Raw genomic sequence first — 22,155 nt, 5'->3', positions numbered from 1 at the left:
GAAAGGCTTGTTACAAACACACAGGTTATACTTTACTTAACCAAGTATCTGTCGAGTACTCACGTTTTGGATGAAGAAGCGCCAGTTGGGTAGTTTTCACTCCTCCAGGAAAATCTGCTGACTTAGTCTTCCTTTGCCCTGAGAGTTTTCATGGGACTGAATAAAAGCAGAAGCCTGCAGTTATTAGGTTGATGCACAGACTTCCCAGGAAGCAAGGATCTTTTGGCTCCTCATCAATGCTGCAAATGCAGCCTGGAGTGAAAAAGCCCTGGCACTAAGGGCTACAGCTTGCTAGAGAAGGGTTCTTCCTTCCCAACGTGGTACGGCCGTTTTTAGGTCCTCTGTGCTACTTGCATCTGCACATTCATTTTCTCTTTCTCCAGCACTAAATGACAGCGTTTATCTGCTGTGAGATCAGTGAATCTAGAGATGCTGCAGTTGCCCTTTGTGAAGAGCATCGAGTACAAGAATGAATTGATATCTCTGTAGTGCTTTGGAAAACATTCAGTGTGGGGATTGGAAAAGATGGAAAGAAAACAAGTGAAATAGAAAATACAAATACCAAGGAGGAGTTATGTGAAGTTGGGCAGCAGCCCAGAGAAGAGGTGCAGGGAAAGTCACTGGCAATAGAACAGATGTGAAAAATCTTTCTAGGTCTGAGATGATGTAGTCTGGTGTTCCCTGACACTCTATTAACTTTTCTCTGAAAGCAGCCAAACCTTCCACTTCACTGCCTGGCCAGCGCTGGAAAAAAATGTACTTTGAAGGAGTAATTGTACTGGTATTATTCAGCCTACAGTGATGTGGAAGCAAAAATTAGGCTATTCAGTATGATATACTGCAGTCCTTGGATAATATTTGGTTATTGAAAGAACTGATGCTTGAAACAGCAGATTTAGTTTGAAATGCTTTTTTTTTTTTTTTTTTCTGTTAATCCGGGGACAGAGAAGTAGCTGATTAAGTAACCAGCTTCAAAAAACAGGTTAAAAAAAATCCAGAAGTTTACATACTTTGTTGCTTTCTGCTGAAATGTCTTAAAATGCAATAGGAAGGGGTAGCTGAGGATGAGAAGGCAGTGGAAAGAGAATAAAGGTAAAATATGCCTATTTCTCTCCCCTGTGCACACTCTAAAGTTCATTCACTTCAGGAGAAATCTAATACATTTTCTTAAAGATAACTGTTTTCTTAGAAGGTGTGGCATTATGGATGTAACCAAGAGTCAGGTAAAACATTGACCCCTAACCCCATGTTCCTTCATGGTGGAAATAATAATAGATATTAGAAGATAAAGAGGAACTGAGCTAAAGTGAGACATCAGGAGTATTTACAGGTGGAAATTTTATATATTCCTTGGTTGTGTGAATACTTGGCCACTGATCTGGCAGGTCAGAGATAGAAAGCTGGGATTTGATGCAGTTACTGTGGAGGACTGATTTATCTTAGAGAAGTTCTGAAATGAGAATTAAAATCATGAAGTGCAAAGTTACTTTTAGGAGAAAAGCAAGAGCTTTTGCAATGGCTCAGGAAGTTGTTCCTTACAGAGGGTGGAGGAGGATGGGGGAAGGATGGCTTGTTAGTGTGAATGTGATTTAGGAAAACTTTGTAAGACTGTGGGCTGCATTGCGTCAGACTTTAAAATTCCTTGTAGGGACAAACAAATGGTAGTTCAGCTGTAGAAACTGTTTGTAAAACCCTAATGAGAGCATGGACTGCAGTTTTGATCCCTACTATTGAAAATGGGAAGAACAACCTGCTATCAGATGCCCTGCTGTCCTTCTAGCCAAGCAAGTGGCCAGATATCAGAGGCCAAATAAACATTTTCTCTGAGACAGTCAGTGACTGTTGTATGGAACACGTCCTTCTTCCCTCTATTTAGCAGGGAGTTTCACTTAATGAACTTTCTTTAGTGTTTTGTTTTTAAGCATCTGTAACATGGTTGGAAGCTGAACTTGATTACCTAGAACAAAACTCAGTGACACGAAGTAGAAGGCTACTCTTTTGGGAGTGATTAATAGGAATTACTGCTGTTTCTAAGGAACTCTTCTTCTGAAAGTGGTGAAAGGATAGAACTTCAGCACATTAGGAGTGTGCTGCAACTGCAGAGGAAGCACTCTTTGCTCCTGGCTTCATCAAGTGCAGTCTCTCCATTTGGTAGATTTCCTATTGTCACTTACTGTCTACTCCTGAGAAAGAAAGAGCATCTGAGGCAGTGCTGAAATGTACTGCGTGTTTCTACAGTTGTGTGAATGACTTGTTTTACAGGAGGGACATAAAATATTCTGAGGGACTTTGTCATGATCCTGGAGATTTTCAGTTTGTACTCAAAGTACTTCCCCCAGTGCAGAGCTTGTTAACCTGTTGAGTAGAGACTTCAAGAGAAAAGGAGCATTTCAAGAAGGGGGCCTCAGCTTTGCTGTCCTAAGCAGTAATTTTGGATTACTGTTCTCATCTATTACTGTGTGTACTTACGAGGACTGTTTTCAGTGCCTTTCTATGTGACCAGTTTGTCTTACTGCAGTCTGTGAAATTGTTGGCAGAGGGATTAGAAGTAATCATAAATTGCATAGGCAGGCATGAATAGATGGAAAATTCCAACCTTCTCTGGCTTTGTGATTGCTAACACTTTTCTTAATAAATTATCTCACCTCCTTTTCTTGTGTCCTATTCCCTTTGGATCTGGCCTTTCAGTTCCCTGAAGGGTTAGAGAAGTGTCTCGTAGAAACAAACAGGAAATGAAAATGATTGCTTGAATCATCTTATTATTCAGACTTGGGGAAAATGCTGCTCAAAATTCAGCCCAGGGATGTATGGAGGCGTTACGTCATGCCCTGAAGGACAGTAAAAGCAAACCTAGGAATAGATATGGTGAGGATGAGCTGGTTCCTAGATGTGTTTATTCTGCTGGGTAGGTCACTGAGGACATGATTCTGTGACTTGGTGGATTAGAAGGTAGAGCACAACAGTGAATCTGATCAAGATTACTTGATGTTGTCAGAGCTGCTGGCCTTTTTATAACTTAAGAAATGCTCTGAAAAGGCTTGAAAGTACTTGGTGATTTCCAATAGGCTTCAAGTTTTTTGTTCCATCCCTTTTTTGTGCTGTCCTGTATTTATAGTTCACTCATTACATTCTAAAGCTTTCTATATATAAAAGCTTTCTATTTTGAAATGCAGTATGTTTTTCTTCCAGTCCTGTTCAAGTGTCTCACCATCATTAGCTATGCTGTTTTGATGTTGTTACCTGTTCTGACCATGGACTTCCACAAGCAAAAGGAGCTGGCTATCTGTGATGTTTTGGTGGTCTCCAAAGTAGTTTCAAATAAGCTGTGTAGTAGTAAAAGGAGGGATGCAATAAATTGAAAGGGGATCCACACAGGTGATCTTGCTGAAGTTGCTAATTCTTCCGTGTGCCTTAAGCAACAAATCTATTCACAGAACAAGGACTCTGACATAAGTGAAACACAGGCAACTGAAAGGGTGTATGAGATGTTTATGTAAATAGTGGGCTGCAAGCAAAAAGCTTCCCTGTGGGGAATAAATCCTCTTGGCCCTGCACTATTCTCATTTCTGGTAAGAATGAGAACCTGCAGTGATCAAGCACCCTAGTCCTTGTTACCATCCAACAATTATGCTCCAGAAGTTATCAGTTTTGGTGCTGCAGTACTGTTTGTGACTCATAGTCATCTTGTGTTGGAGTGGTACATCCACACTCTACAGCTGCTGAAGAGGAAATAAGCGTTATACCCCAGCTAGCCCTTTTGTAATAAATGGTCAGTTAGTTTTCTGTCAAGTTTCTTTGTGGCAGCATTCTTTGAAATGCTTGTTATAGGACCTTCCCAGGGAAGGAAGGAGAAAACCTTTTGGCATGAGGCAGAGAAAATGGTGTGAGGAGGAAGGATTCTACTTGACCAGAGAGCTGGGTATTTTTGGACTAGAGGAAATCTATACACAAAGGACAGAATCTGTTTGAACCACATGTGAAACAGGATCTGAAACTTCACACCCAGAAAAGTGTAATCCATGAAGCTTTTCAACCAGAAAGTGGGGGAAAAAATCCTAGGTTTTGGTCCCATTAATTAAAATTCAAGGCCCAGGTAAGACAACTATAGTTTGAAGTCTGTATTGAGAAGTGCATAATCATGATGGCTATTCTGATTGTGATCACAGAATCATAGAATGGCCTGGGCTGGAAGGGACCCCTAGGATCATCAAGTTCCAACTCTTCTGCCACAGGTAGAGCCACCAAACTCCAGATCTGTGCCCAGGCTCTATCCAAACTGGTCTTGAGCACTTTCTAGAACAGATAATCCACAACTTCTCTGGGCAGCATGTCCCAACACCTCACCACTCTCTCTGTAAAGACTTTCTCCCTGACATCCATCATCTTCTATGAGCTTAAAACTGTTCCCCTTTGTCCTATCACATAGCACAAGAGGTCACAAAGGCTGCAAGCACAAGGTAGTAGTGAGTAAGAGTAGTGTGAGACTCTACCACCTCTCCTTTTTGCCACACACAGACTAGGGGACTGTCTCATCAATACATGATGGACAGAAGAAATAGTGAGATGCAAACAGTGGCAGTCTGCAAAGGAAACTAGCAAGGAAGCCTGCAAGAGGCAGTAGAGTCCCATCCTTTCTCACTGCACATCAGGCATGGTCTCCCAGACTGTGACCAAAGAGCTGTTCTGCTCCAGTACTCACCCTGTGGACTCCGTGTCCTTACAGGAGATGTAGACAACAAATCTAAAAAGACCTTCATACTTGCAAATGCAGTCAATTTCAGAAAGGGAAACTACATAAAAATGAGGAAGCTTGTTGGAAGAACAATAAAAGAGATGAGATGGTTAGAGGGTTGACCTTTGCAAGACGAATGGACATAGGGATCTCACAGTGGAGGCTCTGAGACAGTACATGCCACCTATCTGTGTCAGGAAGCAATTGGCTTACAAAAAGGGTCAGGCTCTTAAACTCTGGCAGGTTACTTACAACATACAAGGCTGGTAACAAAAATCTGAGGAACAATCCTGTCCTTTTCTTAAGCTATTTTAGAGGACAGTTGCTGTTTAAATGGGGGCTGCTTGGTACTGGAGAAGATGATAAGATGAGATCACAGGAGAAAGCTAAATGAATTATGTGGCTTCCCACCTGATGTAGGAGGAATAGGCACATTTCCCCAACTGTTCAGCATGTGTTCAGCAGAACATCTGCTTGATAGAAAGCTGTGGGACTGATGATGGGACAACATGGACAAGAGAGCAGTAGTAAGTCACTGTTATCAAGTATTGTCATGGTAGAGCCCTGAAGGAAGCTAGCTCACTGCTTATCAGGGCAGGTAGCTTCTCTTAAAACTGCCTCAGGGTTTGAGGTCTTGAAAGGTGACAGCCACAGAGACGCTACTTGTTTATTAATATGTTGCTGCTAAGTAGATGAGTAAAGATACCCAATAAACAAGTAGCGTCTCTGTGGCCCTGAGAGGTATTCTTAAATCCTTACTTATAGCAAAATTACCCAAATCAAATGTCACCACAGAGCTTGGGATATCATTGCTAAGGGTAGGATGGTGTCTTCAGCCCCCACATATTAAAACACAGGATGATTAGGCAAGAGTTGTTATCTTGGGCTGCCATCCTTAGTTTCTCCCATTTCTGGAGGAGTTACTATAAACAGGTAAAAATAAACAGTTTATATGATTTCTTCTCTAAGCAGTATCAGAAAATAACTGGACTTATGTTTTGACTGCCAAGCATTTTGTGCAATGGCTAGAATTTCAGCACAGAAACAAAAATAATATTTAAAAAACATATATGTATTCCTATGAAGCACTGTGGTTGGGGACATAAGCTATAAACTTGGCACTCAGAGGGGTCTGATTTTACTGAATGATTGAATTTTCATTCAGTTTTCAGTCATGTGAATGAATGAATGATCTTTTCTGTTTCACTTAACTTAGTTCCAGTGTTGAATGAATGTCTGCCAAGCAGATCAAGGGCTGTCCAACAGCCAGTATAAGCTATGAGCTTAGGAGTGTGGAAAGCTTTTATTTCCTTCTGTGTTGGTTGAGTGATTCACTGCTTTCTGGTCAGTGGCTGGGAATCCCACTGTGTAAATAATAATGACCTTCAGCTAAATGTTGTGTCTATTTTTAAGTGGGTGAACACAAATAGCTTTGATCTGGAACAAGTTAAGTGGGTCTCCCTAGGTGAATTACTTCCCTCCTTCCTTTCCCAGTCTGGCCTTTTTGTATCAGTTGGAATGAGCTCTGTAATTCAGTCCTGTTCACTTCCCTACTCATCCTCAGAGAGATAAATTGAACACCTGCGGGTGCAAGAATATGGAGAGTGAATGTAAGAGTATAAAGGAAATGTAAGTATGGGAGAACATATAGGTATGGTTATGGGAGGTAGGCTTGGAGTAGGGTGTATGTGAAGTCCCCACAGCACAGCAGGGTGGGGTGACAACTTTTTGTAGGTTTTTTGGGGCAACAGAAGGAATCACTTCTGAAAGCAGTGTGAACACTGCTAGTTACAGTCATCAGTCTTCAGACTGTAATGCAGGCTTCACCAAGCGTTTAGCATAACAACAGAAAGAAAATGTCCTGCTCCTATTGATGTGTGATTCTGTGAATAATTCCTGAATACTGTAAAGATTTTACTGCTGTATTGAAAGGTTATTCTGATCAAGAGTATGTAGGTGGTTACTTCATAGGACCCTGTGTTGGCTCATGAAGGAAGGCAGACGGGCTGCAAAGAGTTGTTGTTTTGCAGGCCTGCAGAAAGGGAGACATTGAAGAACTGCCCTGCTACCCCCCTCAGAAGTGGGTGCAGGGGCCCATCAGGATTCACTGGAATCCTCAGGCATTCAAAAGTCTTTCCTTTACTTTCTGCTTAGAGGTTTTGATCTCCATGATTCTCTGTTTCTCCTCATGAGAGAATGCCTGTCCCTGCTCTGCTTTGGTTAACACAGGTGTGGACTTGCTGCATATGAAGGGAAAGTCTACGAGGGACTCTGTCTTTCCTGTGAGCATCAATTTCTTGACATTAGAGGAAAATTTTGCATCTGGGAGTGATGTCTCAGATCTAATTACTTGTCATTTTTGCTCAGTTATATAGTTTTGCTCATACCTTCCAGATGTCCTACATGTCTATGCTATTACAACAACAAAATCCTTGAATATTTGTCATTTTGCCTAATTAAGGTGCTTGCTCAGAGTTATAGTTCTGCTTATAACTTCCAGATTTATTGCTGATCTATGACAAACATCCTTCCTGACAACAAGACTTCTATAGTAAGAGCAGCTTCCTTGAAATAGGGCCATGAGTCCAAAGCAGTAATTAAATATGTGATAGGTAGGTGTGACTTACGTATGAGGTGGGTGTGTAGTGAAAGGTTTTGGGTTACAAGTGGAAGCTAGTGTAAAGCCTCAGATGTGTTTGATTGGTAGAGAGTACCCACCTTGCACCCTGTGCAGAAATAAAGCAATATCTCCTCTCTAAACACTGGCCTTTTCAGTGTGTTTTGGGAGATTTAAAAACTGACAGCAGGAGGAGGGCTTGGCATAGAATTAACCTGAGGTGAAAACATGTTTATATTTGACCCTGATGACCAGAGATATTAATCAACCTGGTTCTGAGCTGCAAGTTCAGTGATCAGCTGCAGATAGGTAGAGAAATGCCCAAACTGGAACTTGCTATTGCTTTTCCCCTAATCTCTCACACAGTGTACCTTCCATGCATCCCCAACTATTATGGTCCTCGCCCCTTGCACAAGGTTCAAGGCAGGCCAAGGGAGGTGGTGGGTGAGCACTGTGCTAGCCAGCCAGGTAATGCCACTGAACCCTGCAACATGGTCACGTTCCTGGCATGCGGGAGCTTTTTTCACCCACTTCAGGCATCTCCTGGTTGTCATAGACTGTTACCTTTGAAAGAGGAAAAAAAAGTTGAAATCTAAATGTGGCACTTCTAGGGTTTATTTTCTGAGAGCTCTTATCTTGCTTTTACTTTCTGCAGTGAGGATGTTTGGGCCGAGTCTCATGATTAATGCTCATCTCTGCTTGCCTGGACTTTCAGTGACCCTAGAGAAATCACATCATCTTGCCTTTCTTCCCTCTCTTGGAAGTGCTGATAATACTTCCCTCCCCTCTAATGCATACCTTGCTTATCAGGCTAAAATCTGTGATGACACGAGCTACTTTCACTGACACGTGGATGTGAAGTGCTCAGTGCAGAGCAGCCCTAAAATTAGCAGACAACAGCATGTGCACAAAGCTGACTGTGGGTTGATTCCTCCCAGAGCATCCACAAGTTAGCACTCACAGGTAGCAATACATTAAAAAATAATAATAAAAGGATGTTGATTTTCCTTTGCAGAGGGAAAAACATGCTTGAGCTTTGGACCAAGCATGAGTCCAAAATACGAGATTTTAACGGTGACTAATTAGCATATATACTGAATTCATTGAATTGCTCCTCTGCTCTCCTTTTCTGCAAGGCTGTTTCAGGCCTAGTGAGGAGGGAGAGCACAGCCTGCCTGCTGGTACTGTTGAGTGGCTGTTCCTCTGGAGCATGCCACCATTGAACTAGTATAGAAGAATGTAACAGTGTGGGTTGTTCTATATTCCAGCAGGGAGCAAGAGTCCTCACATCTTTGCAAATGCTTCCCTAAACCAGATACTTGGCTTGCAACATGGTGAAAGAAAAAGGAAGTTTTCGCATAAGTGGGCAGCGGGGAAATCCAACCGCATTTGAAAGGGCTGGAGTAGAAAACTGCTCTTCCCTGTTGCTCATCACGCAGTTTCTACAGCATATAGAAATGGGCTCACAATAAGACAGCACTCCAGGCACTTGCTGGATTTGCATCACCTCTCAATTCTTTCTCATTTCAGATCAGGGTAAAGTAAATGAGCATCCTGCTTACTAGTTCTGCTTTTGTGATGAAAGGAGCAATTTGGTAGAGATACGTGGGCTGAAAGTTTGTAAGTGCTTCCTGCAAAGGAAGTGATTTTCCACAAGCGCTCATGTGACTTAGGAAACCCGTACCAATGATGTTCAGTAGAACTTCTGCAAGAAAAAAATCTTGTGGTAAAAACCTTCAACACATTAAAGTAGTTATGGGAGTCATAGTCCATTTCAGAAGTGGCCAAGACTTTGCTAACTGAATCCCAATGACTTTTGGGAAGTTCAAGGCACAAGCATTCAAGCTGCACCAATCATGAGATTTGGTCTTCCTCAACTCTAAGGCTTTATCTGCATAAGGGGACTTGCAGCAGTACTTGTCTTTTTAGGTGAACAGCTTTGTATTAGATGATGTCAACAAGGTGCTCCGAAAGAAAAAGCTGGCTTCCATCTCCCACTGAGCTGCTGTTTCCTTGGGAGATGACACTCAGTTTTCTGGCTTGTTGCTTCTTCTATGGCCACTGGGTCTTGTGTGGCTTGGACTTCTTTCAAAGATAAGAAAAACTGAACGTGAACTTCTTGAAAGCAAGTCACAATTTGAAATTCCTCCAAACACTTGGACTGGATGATCTATGAAAGTCCCGTCCAGCGGAACTATTCTGTCATAAGCTGCATTCGTATTCTCAGCATGGATGAGTCATTTACTCATTGAGGACTTTGGAGCAGTCAGTGTTTGGTGTTAGAGACATGTGAATGTCCCTGATGCCTGCCACAAAGCTGGCAGAAAACCTCTCAATGCACAGTATGCTTTTTAACCAGCATGAATAGAGAGTGTGTGGGAGCTGTGCTGGTGCAGGATTTAAGGCACAGCTACTGCTTATATCACTCACCCGTCCTCATAGAGCATAAAATGTCTGTAGACATATATTGTTCTCCACACGTGGACAATTTAGACAGAAAACACCAAATTTGGACAGTTCCAACCTAGAGTTTCTTTGCCCAGGATTTGCTGGCTGGTCCATCTGACTGGCCAGAGTCAGCAATGGTAATGTGTGTCTTCCATGTTATCAGAACTACCTCTGCACATACTTAGAGGAAAGGCCAGGCTGGGCTCGATATTCTTTGTGGCAATTTTTGCCTGAAAGTCTGAATCAAATTTTCAAATCAGGCTGTAACAGAAAGCATGTAGCTTCTATTAAATATAGAGGGAGTAGTGTACTAAAGCAAGTTGATGGTAGGTGGTTTGAGGATGTTTGTTAAATAAAAGAAGCAACTGATATTTTGTGATTGTTTGTAGTCAAGCACTTGTTTTTAAAAGTGATTATTCCATTTATAGAACCACACTTTGGCTGGCTTCTGAAAACACAGAGCTCTGTTCTTATGGCCCTCACGTCTCTGATGCTGCAGGGGGACGTGCAGTGTGCTAAGCTTCTGGGAAAGCAGGAACTCCCTGAGTCCAGGAAAAAAAAAAATTGCATTTTTTCGTGTTGAAGGCATGTGACTAGCTATTTATGAAGTCTATCTCATGATACATTCATGGTCCTTGAAGTCATGCTTCCTGTAGATTAGAAGGAGTATCTAATTAAAAGGCTGCACAGAAATATGCTACTTTTTTTATAACCTGACATCTCAGCGATGTCATCTTCCCCTTGTCCTGTCACAGCAGACCCTGCTAAAAGAGTCCGTCCCCTTCTTTCTCACAGCGCCATTGTAGATACTGACATGCCTCTCCCAGGTCTGCCCAGAGCCTTCTCCTCTCTATGCTGAGCAGCCCCAGCTCTCTCAGCCTGTCCACAAAAGAGAGGTGTTCCATCTTTTGGGTCACTTTTATGGCCCTCCTCTGGACAAAACCCAATAGCTCCACGTCTCTCCTATACTGAGGACTCCACATCTGGATGTAGCATTCCAGGTGAGGCCTCACAGCACAGAAAAGAGAGGCAGGATCACTGCTCCAGCCTGTCTAGGCAAAGTGATTTAAATTTTCAAGGAATCTGAACAATTTGGTTACTGGGGGGCTGAGAAGGAATGGTTGGGGCACTATTATTGTTTCTTGAGAGTCATGAATGTGAGGGCATGTTGTGGGCAAAGCCTGATTCAAAGAGAAACAGAGAACAGACAGAGTTCCCCAGTTATCTCTAAAGAGTAGATCAGGGTCACAAGACATAACAGGGTGAGTAAGAAGCCATGGGAAGATTCAGCAGGCACAAATTGTGAGAAGGATGTTAAGAGTGTGCCCCTGTTCTATCTAAGCAACCTACTGATGGGCATGTTGAAAACATCCCATGGGACACAGAATTCTCCATGCAGTTTTAATCTCGTGGCATTTCTGCGTCTGCCTTCTGATTTCAGCCCTGCTTGGAGGCCTGTGTGTCAGAGCCAGATCCTGAATGGTGCGGTGCAAGGTCAGGGATTTTGATGGCTCTGATGTGGAATGAGAAGTCTTCCTTCCCCTCCTGACCATTTTGTACTTTCTCTGTGACCCAGAAAGTAAACTAGGGGCAGTTGTCTTGCCATGATGGCTTCTGCTGAGTGCTGAGGCTGTATAACATGCCTCCCCTTTACATTGCTTTGCCTTCCTGCGTGTCCTTAGGAAGTGAGTACTGACATCCCCCCTCCTCCCATCCCCACAGTGCTGAGCCACAGGCAATGCCCCCATGTGTAGGACTACATTCAATGCTGTCCCAGGCAGTTCGTAGTACTCTTAATCCATGCTAATGCTGCCAACCTCTCTGAGCAGTAGACACAGTTCAGTGAAAGTAGATGAAAGGTAGAGAAATGCGTCAGTCAGTTATCTTCTTGGTCCGTCTCAAAGAAATGAGATACGCTTGCGGTTTGTATGATTTTCTTATTTCAAACTAAGAGAAAATCTACTGAGCAAAGTAAGAACAAGAACGATGTTTTCATCAGTCAAAGACTGCATGAAACAAAACTTGAGACTACAGGTGTCCTGGTAAAATGTTGTCTCCTGGTTCTTTAGAATTACAGTGCATGGGATATAAAAAATTCTAAGAGCTGCCAGCAACACTAACAGCCACAGCTCACCCCACATGATTATTTGTTTCCATTCTGCTACTCAGTTGCTTTTCTTTCCCATGCACATCCTTCCCCGTGGCTGTTATGAATTCTGAGCGCAATGGAGGTGTGTGAAGGTCCAGGTGGCAGGAAAACAAAGCACATAGACCCTGAGACAACCTGCCCAGGCAAGGGGCAGCTGGGCCACAAAGCACATACAGCAGACTGGTTTTCCAAGAGTGCTTTGCCTTTGCAGAGGCCTTGAGACCTTTGCATGTTGTGCAGGTGATGTGACATTCATCCCAAGAAGCAGAGCAGCTTGCTTCAAGGCTTTGAAGCAAGCAGCATTTTGATACTGATGGTTTTACCCAAGCAGGTGAAGGGTGTGCTGCTTCCCTTCTAGCTCATGTTTCCACCACCCTGTGGCAGTACTGACGTGCCTGTCTGTGTGGAACAGAGGTAGGAGGAGTGCTTGAGCCTTCCCCTTTCGTATCAGGACTGAATTTGCCCTGCCTTGATACAAAGTGTAGTGAACAAAGCTAGGAGCGTTACTCCAGCCCTCCATGCCTACTGCCCTTATGTGTGTTTTTTAGTTCTCTTTTCATATTTAGATACATAGAGTAGCATTTGTTGTGTTTCTAGGCTGTTCAGCAAGTGCTGGTATGTGACATGAATTCAAAGAGGAGCAGTACTGCTTAGGCTTGACTGTAAAGGTCCTTGTGCTCTGAACCAACCAAGAGGAGGAAGCTGCCCTTGACAAACTCCAATGGGATGATTACCTTGTTAGAGGCAAAAAAAGGGCAAAGCTGCAGATGGAGGTGAAAAGCTTTTCTTCTGTCACAGGCTGATTCTGAACTGCTTCAACCTCTGGCTCTAGTGCATCATTTGTGGGCAGGCTGTGCAGGAATGAGATACAATACCTTAGTTTTGCATAGCACCTTTATTAGAAGGGACAGAGATTCCAGCAGGTACCCAGCTCTGCAGTGCCACCACTTACAAAGCAGAGCTCCCCCTCAGTTCAGGGCACTGAATATAGGCACCTGTTTTTCCAGGATCTTTGGGTCAATCCTGTGATGCACCAAGGGCTCTTCCTTCCAGAAACATCTTTCTCTTGTACTTTGCGATCGAGGTCCATGCAGTATTATGAAAGTTTGCTATTTACTTTGTTTTATGGTTTATTCTGTCTCTGCAGGATGCCAGCCTGCTATGACATGCACTCCAGCAAAATGAACTCCATGTATAGAGAAATAGCAAGCTCTTCATCCATGATTATAAGTGCCCTAAGGTTTCTTGGAGGATGTAAGGGAGGAGCTGACTCAGAGCAGAACCCTGCTAGATTTTATAGAGGCCCCAGTAAGTCTGATGTCCAGAGAGAATACTTCTAGAATTAATGTTTACCTCGCAATGCAGTTTATCTCCCTTACGCAGATGAAAAGGTCTGCCAAAATTTACTGTACCATTTTCATCCCCCGAGTTGTGCCCCACAGCCACAGTGAGAGCAATGTGTGGCTCCTTGTACAGCACAAGTGCAAAAGACTCATCCGTCGTCGTTTTGCGGCTGACCTGGGCGTAGATGAAGTAGCTGCCGTTCTCCATGATTATCAGGCATTCGTTGCAATGCTCCACCAAGCCCTGGCAGTGTTCAAAGCTCCATTCCCAGGTCATGCTACCTCTGTCTTTCGTTGGAGTAGATTTTATTACTGAGGAAAATACAGACAAAATGAGTATGGTGATTAATTATATTTAAGGACAATCTTGCTCTGTACATGTGCATGTACTGTCTCCCATTGCCACATCTCTGCATACTCCTTTCCTGATGTTTTTCTTTAGAGGATAATGATGATTGTTGTTATTGTCAGGGATACTTTGAGCTTAGTAACTTAGAAGTGCTAGGTAGAGATCTTAGTCTGTTAGGAGAAATTCTGAAGACCCTCATTTACGTGGGTGACTTGGAGGAACTCCATGCTGTTGTGGGTCAGCTGCTCAAAGCACCCCAGAGATGCAGGGTGCCTTCAAGGCAAAGAGCTGGGTCTGAGCTGGTCCCTAATGTGAGAGAACTTCAGCTGGATCTGACAATGATGTGGATGGTTATGGTATGGTAATCCTCTGCTCACTGGCTTCTCTGGATTTGTCCCTCACAAGTGCTGAGCCTATGGGGTCTTGTGAAATTTTGCTCCTGTTCCTGCACTGAATAAGCACACACCTCCAGCAGCAATGTTTAAGGGCAGTGCCAGTTGTCATATGCCTGGTATTCTGTTAGGGAAGTGACAACTTATGGCAATGTCTGTTTGTGCATGCCATGATGATGCATGTTCCTACCATACTCAATGCATCAGGGTCTCAATGCAGTGAATCAAACAACAGGTGATAGGGTATCTAGCTCACTCCATAGCAGTACCTGCAGACATAACCTCTGTCCGGAGCATCTAAGCTGGTTAAGATCTCACACAGTCAAGTAATTAGTTAAAGTTTAATGGATGCAGAAGCGCTCCATGGGTGTGTTAAATCTCTTTGAGGATCTGAGCTGGTACATAGGATGCTTCTCTAGGACTCCCCTAGCTTGAGGCCAGGGAACTGATGGTCAACACCAATTAAAATTGAAACTGCCTCTGTGATACTGCTTTTATGGGCCATTTTCAGAGGTGAGTTTGGTTGGTTCTGGCTAAGACAGGAAGTTGCTGGCTGGCAGCTCTAGGTACAGAGCTGAGAATATCCCTGTGGGGGCCAACATATATTATGGGCTTTATGTTTCTGTGGTCAGAATTTACAGCTGTGTGGAGCAGGTGAAGCCACACACAAGGACTGTAACAGAATACTAAGGAACACTTATATTTGTCCCAGCATGAATCTGACAAAATCAGAAAGCAGCTTCAATATCTCCTAATACTTACAAGATCCATGTGCCCAGCACGTCCCCCGTGGCTGTGGAAAGAAATAAAGCTTCATCAGTATTTCCTGCTGAGACCTTTCACTCCATTTTTGAACTCAACAAAACAGCATTCTCATTACAAGAGCACAAAAGTGGTCTCTTAGAAAGGGAAATAACCTTTATGTCTGTAATTCCAAACAGTGACTGCTTTCAAGAGCAAACCTTGCTTCAGCTCTCCAAGACTGTCACAAGTGATATTTCTGTGGACGTGGACTCAAGGCCAGTGCTGTCGCATGGGGAGCTTTACATGATTGCGCTAGTTTCATAAAACCATGAATTGTTCATTCTGTGCATTGCACCTTGCAACTATTTATTGCCAGTCAACAGGGCAGTGCACACTGCAGCCCACACAGTGGTCACTGCTGCTTCAGAGTGTCCCTCAGGCTTCTTTGCCCCTATGCAAAGAGTAGAAGGAAACATGGAAGGGTGAAGTGATGTTCTTGAGGTTGTACCTGATCTGATGTGCAGGGATGGGAGGACTGCTGCTGACTTTTAAGCCTTCTTCTCTTTAACCCCTGCATTACGTTTAGTTGGGGAGTCTGGCATGGTGCTTTGTGGTCTGGTAGTCAGACTATATAGTTAAGGGTTTCCTAAAGCCCTTCCAGACAAGGGAAGGAGGTGGTAAACTGGCAGCAGTGAGAAATTACAGTAAATTCAGTAGTGACTCAGTGTTTGTTTATGGAGGTTGTACTCTCCTTAGAGAGCAGTTTTGGATCTACAATCGCTGCCTGGCCAGAGACCCTAAAAAGAAGACTGAGATCAAGTTACAGCTATTGGGATCCATCTCATCTTGCAGATTCCAAGCTCTGAAATGCTTAAAATCCCTATTGAAACAAAATCTCAACTGCAACTTAGGAAGCTGCTGTCCTGCGTGCTGGGAAGGATTCCTTGGAGGGAAAGGCTTTCATTACCCAGCGCTGTCTCTTTCCAGTTAATATAAGCAAGAGGACAAAAGACAGTTTTTTTTTCTTACTAAAGCCTTTCTGCAGCATGACATTAAGTGATGTGCCAATGGGGTGTGGGAACTGCTCTATGGTTCACTGCCATCAGAGGGATGCAGTTGTGATTGCGGATCACACAGAGCAGCTGACTCACAGCTCTGCAGTAGATGAGGGATTGTAATAGGGCAGCTAAAAGTACCATAACAATGGGGATTTAACAGTTTTCATGTTCTATAAAAGCAGTCAGAGCTTTGCAGGATTTGTCCTTCGGTGAGTCCCTGATGTCATTTTGCCACAAGGAGGTGGCAGACCACAAGAACAAGCCATCCTTCTCTTAACAGAAGGGGACTTTTCCCTTGTCCTTTTGTTTCTCCAGGAGTAGAATTGGAGCGAGCTGTATCGCAGTGGGACACGTAAAATATCCCAGACTAGAATTTGGATCCTCCCAGAGACTAAACAATTTAAAAACCGGCAAGCAATAAGCTGAGCTTTGTCACATCTGTTGCTTGGCTCTCCCTTGAATCCGTTTGTTGTAGCACATGCAAACATAGGAGTAGATAACACAAAGTCAGCTGTTGATATCCAGAAGGCAACATGACTCAGTAACTGTTATTTAGGTGAGAATGTATGAGCATTTGGTAAAACTGAGAGTGAAAAGGTTTCATGCTTGGGGAAATACTCGGACTCCTCAACCTCTTTTGTCCTTGCAGAGCAACATCAGTCTGCATCATATTAGGAAAGCCTACCTCACTTATGCAGGAGAGAAAACTTGAAAGAATAAAAATTAAAACATTTTTTTCCCTCTAATCTCACTAAAAGGAAAGCAAAATGTTGAAGATGTTTCCCAAGGAGCCAGTGGAAATGTTAGTAGCTCAAACCTTGGAAAGTAAAAGCATTAGTGGTCTCCAGAAGAGAAAGAACGACTAGATTGCCACTAGATGATAGCACAAATCCGAAAATATTGTTAGGAATATTTGTGTGTTGTATAGTCCAGAGATGGGAATTTGTCCTTACCTGTTTATCATGGAGCAAATAGAAGACTGCAGAAACCAGGAATGAGATGAAAATCAAAACAAATATTGAAGTATATAGAACTACTTTACAACATTTCCTGTTCTGTGGAGTATTTCCATTCTCCATCGAGTGTGGTGCTTCCATGATGCTTATCTTCAGGACAGCCAGAGGCAAGTATGCAAACAGCACCGATGTCAGAAAAGACACAGCCAGAATTCCTGCTCACTTTCTTGCCACGATGGGATATGGAGATGCTAGTGGTTTCCCCATGCTAATAACACTGAGAGGAGGGGCTAGCCATGGTTTATTTCATCACTAGCCTGGGCTAAGGGGTAGTGTATGACTTTCGTTTGGCTCACAGCCCAGAATGACAAAAGTGAAACTCCAGCAGTAAGCTGTAAGGACTCCCAAAAAGCACCTCAGGCTTGATGCAAGTCAGGTTTACAAACTCTCCAGTGAGCTCAAACTGAAAGGACAAGGTCCAAGTGCAAGAACTGCCGATGGCTGCATGCCACCTGCTCCCATCTCCAGAGGCATCAGAGCTTTTTTCATGGCTGAGAAGTTGGCACCAGATTGAATCTGTTTCTCATTTTGACAACACGGATCCGAGTGCCGATGACGAAAGGGCATTTCTGCAGTTCCCTGAGGATATGATTCATACGGTAAAAGTGAAACTACACACTCTGAAATACATGACTGCAAACAAGCAGTACTGTGGAGCCGCAAGTATGGTCTCAGTGGCAGATAGGAACATTTGCATGCAACCAACAGCACCCAGTAAAGCCATTTGAGCAGGACAGAGTGTGAGAATGGTTGGCTTTCTTTTTAAATGACTTCCAGTTTGCTGTTTGAAATGTGCTGGCTGATTTTCAGAGTCTTCCCAAAATCATTTATTGAACTGTCAACTTTGAAATCACTTTCCGCTTTTACATTCTACGTGATCTTTTAATTTCAACGTGAAAGTGTTCTTCATTGGTGTTTATTTACAAAAGAAATCTGGATGCACCAATACATCGCTTAGAGGTCTGTGGTGGCTCTGCTGTGTTCACTAGCTTTGCTTGTGGATGGCGAGTACGGAAGGTATCCTTTATACACTTCAGTGCCTCTGCTCTTCCCCTCCTCTCTTCAACCTGCAGAAGAAACCTCAGGTTAAAGAAGAGGAACACCTGCTTATGCCAGGTCCAGGCAGCTGCTGAGCTGAGCTGGCTGAGGCAATGCCAGCTGTTGGTGCAGGACACCCCACCTCCATCATTAGCCCAAGCCTATCCAGCACCATGGGAAAACTCCAGATAGGCCTGGTGTGATGTTGCTGTGGCTCACTGTCCCCAGTCTGTATGCATCTTCTGCTTGTCTTGGTAGCGACGCTGCATGGCTGACGTCAAGAAAACGGTACTTTCCACAAACTCCTAAAAAGGGCAGTAAAAGGCTTGGCATGTATGGAGAGAGCTATTAACGCCTATCACATGTGCCTTCTTCCGCTCCAAACTGTGCAGTGATACAAACGAAGAGCAATGGCCGTCTCTGCTCCAGCCCCTCTTCAGACTATCTTAAAAAACATGTTTTGTTGAAGCTATGCCTGCAAGAGCCACAGGGAATCCAGCTGTTCCTCTTGGCCTGACCCAACTGCTCAGTCACCCCAAAAGGCAGCAGCACTCGAATGACAAATATGCAATTACAAATACAGTCTGCAAGTGCTGCAGGAAAGGACCCATCTCCAAACAGTAGGGCAGAGAGCCTGCTCCCAGAGCACTCCCGTGGGCTGCCTTAGAAACCTTGGTTTGGCCCCAAAACGACATTGGCTTGTGGTTCTGATGCTGCAGCCCTGGGATCTAAGCTCGCCACTTCTTAAACTAATGGCTTTGACCACATAAAAAGCCCCAAACTATCTTCATTCTAAAGCATGAAATTGAGACTTCCTGTGACATTCCGTGTATCACAGTGGAAACGAGGGTCTAAAAAGTATGTCAAGAAAGCAAAACATAAGAAAATATCCCAGGAACGGAAAAGCAAATCTACCAATAACATTTCCAGCAATATTTTTTTAATCTGGAAAATAACTGCATTTTTCTTGCTACCACAAAATAGAGCTCAGGGTACAAAACTGTCATTCTCTGGACTCATCATTTACGAGTTAATTAGATGTGTAGGGTGTTAAAAAAAGGGAAGGATCATACAGCTTCAAGAAGGGGTTGGAGATAACTGTTTCCAGATATTGAAGAGGCATTTCACACAGAGGAGGTGGAGTCCAGCTCATATGCTATTTATATGCACTTTATTAAGCAGAGATACAGCAGTTTGTGTGCTCTCAGTTAAGTGGAAGCACTGAAGGGCTGTGGCCAGGGGCTGTAAATCTGTCTTCCCACCGTGTTACAGACACGCTGCTGGGTATGTGGCGGTGCTGCAGCTTTGTGCTTAGAGCTGCATTTTATTCTGTCATTTCCTGCAGCTTCAGCCAGGTCTTACAGTGCTGAAATGACTGTTTAAACTAAAGATGATTATTTACTTGGAAGAATATTAATAGCTGTGGCTCAATTGTGTTTTCTCTGCAGATCCCAGTGTTTTCTGTTCAGTCAGTGTTTAACTATGTTACCCCCACTTAAGAAACAGACTCGAGACTAAGGCCAGCAGAACAGAAGAAGCAATTGCCAACACGTTTGGGCTCGTTTTCTTCCTTATTTCTCAGAACTTAAAATGGGATTTTGCAACGTTTATTGCATGTTTATTGACAGGGTAGGCAGTATATGCAACTCTTGTCCTTCCATTTCTTTCCTCTTTCCTATCAGCCTTAAGAGGAGATGGAAACAAATTCATAGTAGAAATAGCCACACTTCCTACAAGGAAGCAAGATGCAATTCCTGCCTGCCTTTCCTCCCCTGTGCTCCTTCCCTGATTTCTTTAGAAGTCAAATGTAAAATAGGACTGGCAGCAGAAACGACTTCTCTGAAAGCAGACACAGGCCACCTCTTGCATTTGAGTTTGCTTTGGAGTCTATGGGTGTAGGCATTTGACTATTTGCCAACTTTTGGATGAGCTATCTGTTACAAATGATTAAAGCGCAATTATTCTGCTTTAAATTAACTCATTTCAAAGCAGGAATTTCATACGCTCAGCATTCTACAGTCCTAACCTCACTTTCTCTGCCTAAGCACCACCCTGGAAGTGATGTTGATTACTTGGGCCAGGTGTGGAGCAGGACTCACAGATGTACCACTGTATACTTAGACACGAGCTTACTGTAAACCCGCTCAACAGCAGGTGACAACTGTGGTTGGAGTGTTTGTCCAAGTCCCTCGCTTGAATGCCAGGTTGTGCTTTTTCTTAAACTTGCTTAACCCCAGGGAAGTTTTCCGAGTCCTACTGGCTTGTTTTCAGTGACGCTATAGATTGCCCCATCTTTAATTTGTGGTGCCGTTTTTCTTTGGAAACAAGATTTTTTCCAAATGCCTCAGCTTTCCAAGCCTTTCGTCAGGCTGTAGTAGTTTGCGCATCATGAAGTCCCCATGGGAGGCTTCTGACCCACAACATGACCGCTTTTGGGAAGCCCACCCTGAGCAGCAGCCAGCGTACAGGCAGCAAGAGGGAAACTGGGACAACAACCTGACAAGAAGCACTTTTTAGTTCTGGGGCTGGCCAAAGGCCGAGGCTAGCATTACAAGCAGAGAGGCAGATGTTGGAAAAGCCTGGAGTGTTTCCTGCTCCCTCTTTGGGAGAACTCTGGGTTCTCTTGTTGCATTACAGTCAACTACCAGGTACGTGGGACAGCCCCCTGATTTTGCCTTATGCTTTCAGCAAAATAGTGACACTCCTGACATTCACAGCTATGCTGAGCCCATCAAGGACAGCAATGTCAGTATGCTGCAGCACAGGGGGACACCTCAGGGGTCTGGATGGAGCCCAGACACATGGGCAAGCCAAGTGTGGCTCTTAGAGAGAACCCTGTGCTCAAACTGTTGTCTGCAGGATGTGCCAAATGTGTGATGTTCCTCCCTGTGTTGTCCCCTTGTTACGGCTTTGTGTCTTGTTCATAGGTTTCTATCCACAATATTTTGGTTGACCTCTGTCTGTAAAGCTGGTAAGCAGTGTTATCAGAATGGCAACTCAGTCAGTGTCTGATTGCTGGGATGGATGAAGCAATGTGGCTGTGTAATTAATGGAGACCTAGATGGAAAGTTGTCCCCTGCATAGTTTGTGTGTGACTGGAGCCTTAATCCAGCTGTCAGCAGCTTCAGGAGGAAGGATGGAGACATCACAGTGCCACCGGGTAACTGGAGGTGTGGCCTTCTCTGTCAGTCCTGTGGGAACGGCAGGGGTGGAAGAGGGACTGAGTTGAATTACCACCTGACATCTGCTCTCCCACAACTATTAAGGGAAGATGTTGTGTCTTTAGAACTGTGTGAGAACATTTTCCATTGCACAGCAGAGGTTTCTGGTTCTAGTTTACAAAAAAGCTGTCATTCCTTATTCCGGGGCCTTTAGTCTCAGTCCAAAAGTGCATTTCTTCCAGCACACAATACCAGCACTGCTCTTACATATCCCCACAGCAGCAGGGTGGGTTCAGAGCTGCAAAGATCTCCTCATCAGCAGCTGGTCTGTCTGGCTTTTGTCCAGTCTTGATCTCACCACCTGTCTGTATTGTGTGATGTAAAAAGGGCTAAAGCCAAGGCTAGCTGACAGTTCACACTGCAGTCAGCATCCAATCTGACATAAGGAACCCATTGGGATCACCAAGTCCAACTCTTGGCTACACACAGAACCACCCAAAAATCAGACCACACATCTGAGAGCATTGTCCAGGTGCTGCTTTAATTCCAGCAAGCTCAGTGCCATGTCTTCTTGCCTGGTTAGCATGCTCCAGGGCCTGCCCATCCTCCAAATGAAGAGATGTATTTCTCCTGCAGGGAGAGAAGCCTATGAAGGCATCCCACATAGATGTGACTGAGTGCAGCAACCAGAACCTAGGCTATATTCCTCAGCCTTTTTGCAGGAGGACTAAGGCAAAGCATGACACGGTCTTCCAAGAGTTAATCTCATGACTTACCTCCAGGTCACCTTTCCTTTACCCTCCTGCAGAAAAAATTACCCACCCTTCTCTTTTTCTCCACAGCTGTTGCTGGATAATAGGGATTCTCTCATAGCCTCCTTCACTTTCCTTTTCCATGCTGTCACCTCAAAGTTAATGTTCATTTCCTCTATGTCATCCTTAATCAGTAGACACATAGGATGGTGTCATCGTAAGTCAGTACAACAGCTGATGCATTCCTCTATCCCATTCATACTTTCTGTGTGCCAGCTTTCTTCTGCTTTCCAATACGAATGTTTTTCTATTTAGTGTTTTCCAACTGTAGCCCTTTTAGCATTGTATCAATGTAA

General features: G+C 43.8%; 1 protein-coding gene across 1 annotated transcript; it reads right to left on the bottom strand.

Annotated features, from left to right (window-relative positions):
* Positions 1–12,822: 12,822 nt before the first annotated feature.
* Positions 12,823–17,067, bottom strand: TNFSF18 (TNF superfamily member 18). The gene is made up of 3 exons (XM_032446303.2): positions 16,786–17,067; positions 14,793–14,823; positions 12,823–13,601 (listed from the first exon to the last, which is right to left on the bottom strand). The coding sequence occupies exons 1-3, from the start codon at positions 16,927–16,929 to the stop codon at positions 13,234–13,236; spliced, it is 543 nt and encodes a 180-aa protein (XP_032302194.1). The 5' UTR covers positions 16,930–17,067; the 3' UTR covers positions 12,823–13,233.
* Between the last annotated feature and the right edge of the window lie 5,088 nt (positions 17,068–22,155).

Source organism: Coturnix japonica, chromosome 11, assembly GCF_054131305.1.
Source record: "Coturnix japonica strain WE chromosome 11, WE-NBRP24, whole genome shotgun sequence".
In the NCBI taxonomy this organism is placed as follows: domain Eukaryota; kingdom Metazoa; phylum Chordata; class Aves; order Galliformes; family Phasianidae; genus Coturnix; species Coturnix japonica.
Note: the sequence above shows the minus strand (reverse complement) of the source record. Positions and strands in the feature narration are given on the sequence as shown.